Genomic DNA, 9,842 nt, shown 5'->3' with positions numbered 1-9,842 from the left:
AATTAATAATAAGTTGGTTGAAAATAATTGATGGATTTGTTTGAAATATGCAAACGTATAAATAGATTTTAAATAACAAGAAAAGGTAAGCCTTGGTCCAAATCAATTTTAATGGTGATGTATTGATGATTCTTTCAAGATATAGAAGATAACTCAACCTAATATCAATAATGATGATATTATATCGGAAGATATTACAATGAAGTTTAAAAAGATGAAGATTGATTATTGCTTAAGAATGGACAAGTACTTTCATATTAAGTAAGATATTGAATCAAGCAATCTCTATACCAAAACTAAAGTTTATGCATAAAAATTCAAGATTATAACATTACCTAAATGATTTCTAAAATTTCTTTGTAATATTAAAACATTCATGAAGAAAATGAGAAGATAAACATTAAGATTCATTCATATCTTAAAGAACTCACCTCAACCACCATCATCCTTGATTTGTATACAAGAAAGAGATTAGCCAACCATGATTATATATAAGAATACTTTAATAAACATGAAATAACTTGTATCAAACTGAAACAATAAGTTTTACAAACTAAAGAACTAAAATCTACAAAGAAAAACACAACACAATTTCAGTAAAAATTCAAACACTAATATGATGCTAACTTTGAACAGCAATTTAGACCCTCCTATAAACATTTTTTGGAGATGTCTATTAGAGACATATTTATAGGAAATTTTGTTACCTTTCTAGATCATTAAAGACCCACTCATTTAGACACCTGATTTAAAAGTTATGGGCAAAACACCAAAAGATGTTATAAAAAATCAAATCAGGCTAGCTTTGCAACCACTTTGGTACATGTTTTTCTTCCTCATTTATGAGCTATCTCTTTATTCTTTTTGACCCAAAATAATGTAATAATGTCCCCTCCAGCTTTCCATCTATGTGCTTGCCTTCCCGGATTAATGGATTACCCAAAATAAATCAATTGTTATTTTTTGTGTGGACATGTAAGATCATGGATTGTGCTTGGGCTGATTTGAAGACTAATTTGAGGCTGAATTTAAGCATCATATAAGGATACAAATATACTTATTATTTGGGCTAAGATTGACACTAAAATATTGAGCGTTTGATGGTTGAAGTTTGCACACAATATAAGGCAAGTTTGGGCTTGAAATATATCATATGATAATGTTTTCTAGGATTGGAATAGAATTGATTTTTTTTTTTGGAAAAATTTAAAGACTTATTTGAACCAAGATTTGCTTCAAACTTTAACTAAATTTCTCTTCAATTCTTTATTCTGAATTCCAACATTAAATTTTCTGACATAATCCATTTAAGCTCCAAAAACCTAGCAAAACATTAAAAGAAACTTCATTACTAAAAAACACATCAATTATTATAAAAACCCAAATAAAAACAATAAATACATATGTAAAATAAGAGACTTAATGATACTTTTGATGCACAATCATGAGAACCAAATAATGATCAAAACAAATGTCAAGGTTAAAGGATCCACTAATGGTATTTCAAACAAATATAGTATAAACTCTTTTTATTAATCAATTGGAAACCATACACAAAGGAGGTTCCAATCAGATTATAAGTTGTTAACTTAATTACATTAGTTTTCTTATTCGAATAATGCAAATACTTGTAAATATTGTTAAGGATTCACGATTATAACTTATATTAACAACAAATCAAGTTCCTTTCACAGCACAAGTGTCAGTTATACCATATAGTTGGGCTATGAAAGTGTCAAGTATTTGTTGTACCAAGTGTTATACAATACAAATCTAGACTAAATATTTAATAAGCAAAGTATTAAAAGTGAACAAGATAACAAATGCAAAACGTGTTAGTATCAAACATTAAAGTTCATATTGAGTTTACAATATACTTATTCTTACACCGTTAGTATATCCTTTTCACCTTGACATAATAAACTTAACTAAACATAATGAAAGAGAGAAATATAAATAAATAAGATAAGAACATAAATAAAATAAAATTTAACTAAGTAAAGGAAAGAAAATGAAAGGCATAAACAAGATATTAATGAAAAACAAAACTTAAGCATTACAAAAATACAAAGAAAAATAGCAAGAATATGATCTTGATCTGGAAACCAAGATGTCTAAATGCATGGCAAATGCATTCTTTTATAGGCCAAAATTAGGAACTATTGATTTGATAACTAATTGATGAGTAAGTGGCTAACTCTTGAGTTGATGATAATCCTTATCTTTTTGTCTGCCAAAAACATCATTAATAACGTCAAAATTTGAACCAACCTTACTAATAAAAGTTGTAGGAAATTGTCTCAGCTTTCCAGGAAAAACAATTGAGATCATTTGGACTTCTAGAACTTGAGATATGGGTTGAACACTAAACAATATCTAGGTTGCAGGATGGATTCAAACTTCTACATTGTTGTTGCTAAAATTTGAACTTCCAAATAGCAGAATTGAGTCTTATCTTCCCATGAAAGTTTTGGGCATATGTCTCAGATTTCTATCCATATAAAGCAGACCTAAATCCAAAATCTACAACTCTACATATGATCCAATTACTGAACAATGTTCTAGTTTGGACTACAACATCTCTTTTCTAATTTTAACCCTCTCTTTGTCCTGTCAATCTCATTACTTCAACTCATCAATCAATCCTTTTTTTTATGTGATAGACATGCATTTAGGATGAACATTTACCATAAATTAAAGGTATCTTATGGCATCGAACTTGTTATTATAAAACATGTTTTAGTTAAGAAGTTATTGATGCTTCAAGTGCAAAATAATGATATAAAACCTTGATAAAAATGCACTTTTAAATATTAATCACATCATTAAAGGGGATAAATGAAAGTTTCTAATAAGCCATCAAAACATCTAGGCTATTTAGAAGTCCATAACTTCTCTACTAAGAACAAACTAGAATGATCACCTGGTTTGGAAATGGAATTATGCAAGGAAGTTTACTATTGACTCAACTTAGGATATGATCAAGGAATCTAGACCCCCCCTCCCCCAATACTCCTTTCATCACCTCTTATGGTTTTCAAGCCACATTCCACATAAATCCTTTATACTTTGATTAGCCTCTTGATTAGTACTTAAAAGTGCATTTTTTATCAAAGTTTTATGTCATCATTTTGCACTTAAAGTATCAATAACTCCTTAACTAAAGCATGTTTTATAATAATATATCTAATAATATAAGATACATTTAATTTATGGTAAATGTTCATTTTAAATGTAGGCCTATCACATAAATGAAAATATTGATTGATGAATTTAAGAACTGAAATTGAAAGAGCAAAGAGATGATCAAACTTAGAAAAGAGATGCTGGTGCAATCCAAACTAGAACACTATTCGGTAATTGAGTCATATCTGGAGTTGTAGATCTCAGATTTAAGTCTACTTTATACGGATGGATAGGTAAGATATAGGCCTATAACTTTCATATGGAGCCCAAGATCTAAAAAGGCCATTTTCAAGTCCAAATTATAGCAACAACAAAGAAGTCTTAATCTGTCTTCTAGCCCGAGTACTGTTCAGTGTTTGGCCCATATCTGGAGTTCTAGAAGTTCAAATGACCTGAATGTTTTACACAAGAAAGCTGAGATAATTTTCTACAACTTTCATGTTTTCAAGTGGCTTCAATTTTGATGTTATCACTGACGTTTTGAGCAAACAAGAGAAGATAAGGATTGTTACCAAGTTAAGAGTTGATCACCCACTCATCAATTAGTCATCAAATCAATAGTTCCCAATTTTGGCCTATAAAAGGAGGTATTTGCCATGCATTTAGGCATCTTGGTTTCCAGATCAAGATCATGCTTTTGCTTTCTCTCTTTGTATTTTTTTGTAATTTTTATACTTTGCTTTCATTAATATCAAGTTTATGCCTTTCATTTGCTTTCATTTACTTAGTTAACTTTTATCTTATTTATGTTCTTATTTTGTATATTTATTTTTCTTTCTTTCATTATGTTTAGCTAAGTTTATTATGTCAAGGTGAAAAGGTTACATTAATGGTGTAAGAATAAGTATAATATAAACTTAATATGGACTTTAATGTTTGATATTAACATGTTTTCTATTTGTTATCTTGTTCACTTTTTAATACTTTGCTTGTTAAATGACTAATCTTGATTTATGTTGTATAACACTTGTACAACAAATGCTTGACACTTTCATAGCCCATACTGTATGGTATAACCGACACCTGAGCTATGAAAGGAACTTGATTTGTTGTTAACATAAGTTATAATCATGAATGCTTAACGAGATTTACAAGTATTAGCATTAATCGAATAAGATGACTAATGTAATCATGTTAACAATCTATAATCTAGTTGGAACCTCCTTTGTGTGTAGTTTCCAAATGAATAATAAGAGTTTATACTATACTTGTTTGACATACCATTAGTGGAACCTCTAACCTTGATATTTGTTATTATCATTGTTTAATCCTTACATTAATATTCCATCTCAAAGTTCTCATCTTTTTCTTCTTCTTCTCCTTCTTTTTCTTTATTAATATTATTATTATTACTACTACTACTACTATTACTACTACTACTACTATTATTATTGTTGTTGTTGTTTATAATTTGTATAATTAACCTCTCTATAGTTCGACCCCGGTCTTGTCAGGTTATTTATTACTTCGACACTCCTGCACTTGAGAGAAGACATCAATCTTTTAGTCGTGTCATCTCTCAGTCTAAGATGTAGACCTTGGATAAGTTGCATCTCATGACTATCTTTTCTTCCAATGCCCCTACAAGAGCTTAGTCTGGGAATCCATCATAAGGCTCTCCAGAATTGCACAAGGATCAAGAATTCATATAATTCATTTAAGAGCATATCATTCTTTTATTTTCAAAAATAGAAGTTGAATTTCCTAGTGTATTGATTAGGAAAAGGAGAAATGAAATAAATTAGAATTTATCCTTGATTGAAAATCATAATTTTCCTAAACCATGGACTGCTTCACAAAAGAATTCAAACTTGTGCCTGTTATAAATCAGTGTAGCATTCATTTGATTTAGTACTGAAACACACGTTCATTTTCTTATTTATAAACACATAAAAAGGCAATGCTTACGCCCGATTATATTGAGTTCTGTGCTCTTGACAATGGCCAAGCAATATACAATTTCGTTCTGCAATTATTTGAAAGGAAAATTATTTGCTATTAGTACCACAGTAAACAACACAGATCATGGTAAAAGGATATAGAGTAAAACATTACCTGAGTGGAGATCACAATTATTGGATCATAGACAGTAAAATGCCTTCCTCCTTTCATTGTTAAACTCATACTGGGTACCAAACTTGCATTTGCATCAGGACTGCCCATCATCAAGAAAAAGGATACAGTTACAGAGGATAGAGACTAGGCAGGTGATGATGGATAAGGCTTCATGTCTACTTTATTTCACTATATTATAATGCCTAACCTCATATCATAACAATATTCAAAAGGAATCCTGGGATCAGGTGGACGCCACTTATCTCGTGCCAGTGAATGAAACTGTGAAGGAGCATAAGAACTAAATTTCAGTAGTGGATTTGGTAATTCAGATAGACTAGCAAAATCAATCTTCATCCTCTGAAGCACTTACTTTCTCCGAGACCCTTGAATAGGCTGGGTCGACCATGTATGTAAAAGAAGTCCCAGAATCAAAAAGAGCTGTGAACTCTACATCGATTAACATGGTTCCTACTCGAGCTTGAGTCACAGTAACATTATAGGTTGGGCTGCATAACAGTTCCAGACACAGGTCAGGGAAAAACTATCCTTCCATCAAGACAATTATGTTAGACTATCAGCATCAAGTAAAGGATAAATTACCACTTACTGTGCTGGGTCAATGTTAAATGGGGTCTCTTCCTGGTCAGGACTACCCTTGTCCCCGAAACTGATTCTTCCAATTCCATCATGTCCAAAGCACATGGAGAAAGAATCTGCTATTAATCCCTCCCTAGATAAGACACTAGGAACAGAAATCTTCTCCATCCCCAGCCCAAATAAACCATTGGGAGCAGCAATGTCTAGAAATGAACCACTTTGAACCTGGCCACAACTGCAAATTTCATATTGCATATTCATCTCAACCTATACCCCAAGCATGATGAGAGAACATTGCTATCCCGAGGCAAGGTGTTAAAATTGTTATTAGAAGACAAACTAACTCACCCAAATGTGACATACGCTTCAACAAATTCTCGTCCACCATCTTCTGTTGTCAAGTGCAGAACATCCTTTACCAAAATCCCAGAAGTAGACGTTTGAGCAGAGACATAAGAGACTATGTAAGGGCAGCTGCTGAATGTTCCAAGGCAGCGATTACGCTGTGCACACATATCATTGTTGCAGGTGACCTTTTTGCTTGTCGATGACTCTCTTGGGTTGTATATACTAAGCTCAAAATCCAGCTAGAATAAGTCACACATGGTAGAAAATCAACCATGAGCAGCTAATAGCATTTGATATAGAAGCAGTAAAAATGCATTCATCTAGATTCATAGGCCACTGTTCATCATACCACCAAGTGCTCCTTTAGCTGTCTAATAACCTAAGCATTGCCAAACAGATTAAATGCAAATAACCTCTAGTCTCCAGTTTAGTATCCAATTAATAAGAGATAACAAAGACTTACAAAACTCTACAACGAGGGACAAGATAAAGCCAAACAAGATGAATCAACAAAGCCACATTCCATAAAAAATCACATTTACCAAATAAAAGTAAGAACTGAGAAGAGATACATACAGAAGCATAACTAGCTCCATGAGTAGGTGCACATCTGCTGCAATCACAAGGCACCCAGAACAAATCACTTCCTGTGTCAAGTGCCACCATAAACTTCACTCCAGGTGTCCCCAATTCCACTGTTGTGTAATGCAAGCTACACATTCACCCACAAAAGGATTGGAAAATTAAACCCAATTCAAGAATCACTAAAACAATAAATTTTTCAAAAACCCACTTAAAGAATCACTGAAACAAGAACCCGTTTCTTAAAACCCAATTGAAGAATCACAAAAACAAACAAAAATAAATTGACAGTAACTGACAATAAAACGCAAAAAGTTGAAAGAACATACAATCCCAAGGAGCTGATTCTAAAGGTTGAATTCCCATCAGAAAAGGCTAAAGATGCATCAGCATCAGAGAGTCTACGCCCCCTTAACATCTGATCACGATGAGCCAATGCTGCGTAGTACTCAAAGCTTCCTTTCTCGGGCCAGTTTCTGGTCAAACCTGACCAATTCTTGAATGAATCAGAGAATCTGTGGTGCATCTTGAAGGTAAAGACGCGGCCTTTACAGGTTTTAGAGAAAACCCAGATTGTTATCAACAAAAAGAAGGTTAGTTTCGATGAAGATCTCATTTTGAAATGAAATGAAATGATAATTACATTGCTTAAGAAAGGCAAGATCTTGATTCTAGTGAAAGAGGGGATCTATATGTGTATTATCAGTGAAAGTGACTTAAGTAGTTGTAGTAGTATAGAAAGTTGTTAGTAGTTAAGGTTTTTTCTTGCGTGTGTGAGATATGGGGTCCACATTATTTATATTTTTAGTAATAAGGGATCATAGATTTTTCAGGGAAAAATTTTAAGGATTTCATAATTCAATAAAGTAATATTTAATTAATATTGTAGTTTAAAAATATTATATTTAATTAAATATTATAATTGTGAACCATAATAAAATTATAATTGATGTGATTCACAACCATGATATATAATCAAATTTTATAATAAATTGATCCATTATTTCACAATTGTTATTTAAACTAGTAGATGAGTTTACATTGAAAAACAAAAATAAATTTCTATGTAAATAATAGATTTTAGATATTTTAATTGTAATTAAATTTTTAGTTATAATTTTAATAAAGATATATATTTTCACACATAAAATATATTTGAAAGAAAAATTTTATAAAATCTATAATTTTTTTTTTGTGTAAATAGGTCTGCTAGTTTAAACAACTGGATAAATTATTTAACTGGTTGAGCCAGAGAACTGGTAGTGAGAATACTACCTTAGCAACAATAAATTTATTTAATATTTAGATAAAAAGAATATATGTTTTTTATGAGATTTATTATTTACTTTATTAATCTGGCATTTAATTTAGTTAATAATTTTAGAGAGTTAACAAGTTTCACTATAAATTCTCTTACTCAACTAGTCGAATGGTTTATCTAGTTGTTTAAATTAGTAGACTTGTTTACATAAAAAATATATGAATTTTATAAAAATATATTTTATGTGTCAAAATATATATCTTTGTCCAACTTGTAACTAAAAATTCAATTACAATTAAAATATCTGAAATCCACTATTCACATAGAAGTTTATCTTTGCTTTTCAATGTAAACTGATCTGCCAGATTAATACTCAACAAATTCTTACTAAACTCAAAAAATTATCACATTTCATAATCACAAGTAGCCTCAAGAATGAAATAAGAGAGCATACATGTGCATGCAAAATAAATCTCAAATACTTTAATAATACAATATTAAGTAATTGAAATCCTAAACTATATAAATATAACTCATCTATTTATTTAAATCTACATCGTTTATTAGATGATTCAGACTCATTAATAGCACAACTAGATCTTACTCCTACACTCACTTAAGTGGCGTCATCTTCTACCATGACACCATTTAGAGTTAACCTTTCTCCATAAGTATTAAGTCCAGTGCATCGTCAGGACATAATAGTATGACATTTGCTTTCAGTTAACTTTTACATATGAAAACCAAATTATTTTTAGAGTAGACTAAGTTACTTTCACGATATGATTGATGTTAGATTAAAAAAATTTCAACACAACAAAATATTAATGAGAAAATTTTTAACATTATCATTAAACCTTATCTAACAAGTTAAACTTGAAAACTCTAGAGTAGCCAACTTAACTTTTTAATTAGCTCAAATTTGAAATTAAGTAGTGGGAAAATTATTGAAATGACCTAGTTGATTTAATGAGTTCAATGAAAAAAAAAATCAAACACAATTCCAAAAGCGTAACGCCTAATAATTGTTTTAATTTTAGCTTTCTATTCAGGATTTTCGTGTTAATTTTTTTTTAATATAATGGATTCAATATGTTTAATGTCCTGATAGAATTTACAATAATTTCTTAATATAGAATTTCCTTATGAGATCATTATATCTTTTTAAGTGACAATACAATTATTTACCAGTGCAACAATTACTTTCCTTTAATATATTTACTAATTGATTTGCTTAATATGATCATTACAAATACTTGATTTTATTTACAAGTTTTCCTTACACTTGGCTTTTTCATTCATTAGCTGGTCACATGAATTAAACATCCTGGAATACACAATAATTATATCAACTTTGACCTCTTAGCCTACCAAGAAGTCGATTTACATCATTTAAAAGCAATATCAGTTAATAATCAAAACCTTAACTCATGCATGATTTCAAATGACATATAGACAAGCTAGCTCAACTTTCTAATCCGATTTTATACATTTATTTCTTCCTTTAAGCCTCTCATTTTAGGTCATATATATTTTATAGAAATCTACCTCAAAGATTCACTCTTTTAAAAGAGTAGGAACTACTTTGTGTACCTTATTATAGATTTATATAAAAACTCTATGCTTCAAACATCAAGCTCCAAACCTTAATCGCATAACGATCAACTCATCTTAAGATAGCTTACACTAATGCATTAGTCCATTTTATTTCAATCTTATTTTATACTTACACGAGTGCTTGAACATTTATATATTTATATACCACTAGGTCTATCATACATAAGGTATACATAAAATTTGGCATTTGTAA

At 30.4% G+C, this 9,842-nt stretch overlaps 1 protein-coding gene across 2 annotated transcripts; it reads right to left on the bottom strand.

The window, feature by feature from the left end:
* Positions 1-4,826: 4,826 nt before the first annotated feature.
* On the bottom strand, positions 4,827-7,486 carry LOC105118585 (aspartic proteinase-like protein 1). 2 transcript variants are annotated; one of them, XM_011016553.1, is made up of 8 exons: positions 7,101-7,486; positions 6,766-6,901; positions 6,190-6,428; positions 5,852-6,076; positions 5,615-5,750; positions 5,450-5,523; positions 5,242-5,341; positions 4,827-5,152 (listed from the first exon to the last, which is right to left on the bottom strand). In XM_011016553.1, the coding sequence occupies exons 1-8, from the start codon at positions 7,385-7,387 to the stop codon at positions 5,066-5,068; spliced, it is 1,284 nt and encodes a 427-aa protein (XP_011014855.1). In that variant the 5' UTR covers positions 7,388-7,486; the 3' UTR covers positions 4,827-5,065. The 2 variants fall into 2 exon arrangements, with proteins under 2 accessions (XP_011014855.1, XP_011014856.1); XM_011016554.1 differs by having other exon boundaries at positions 4,828-5,152; positions 6,190-6,425.
* Between the last annotated feature and the right edge of the window lie 2,356 nt (positions 7,487-9,842).

The sequence above is a fragment of the Populus euphratica genome, unplaced genomic scaffold (assembly GCF_000495115.2).
Source record: "Populus euphratica unplaced genomic scaffold, PopEup_1.0 scaffold2051.1, whole genome shotgun sequence".
Lineage (NCBI taxonomy): Eukaryota > Viridiplantae > Streptophyta > Magnoliopsida > Malpighiales > Salicaceae > Populus > Populus euphratica.
The sequence above is the reverse complement of the archived record's forward strand: the minus strand, read 5'-3'. Positions and strand labels throughout refer to the sequence as shown.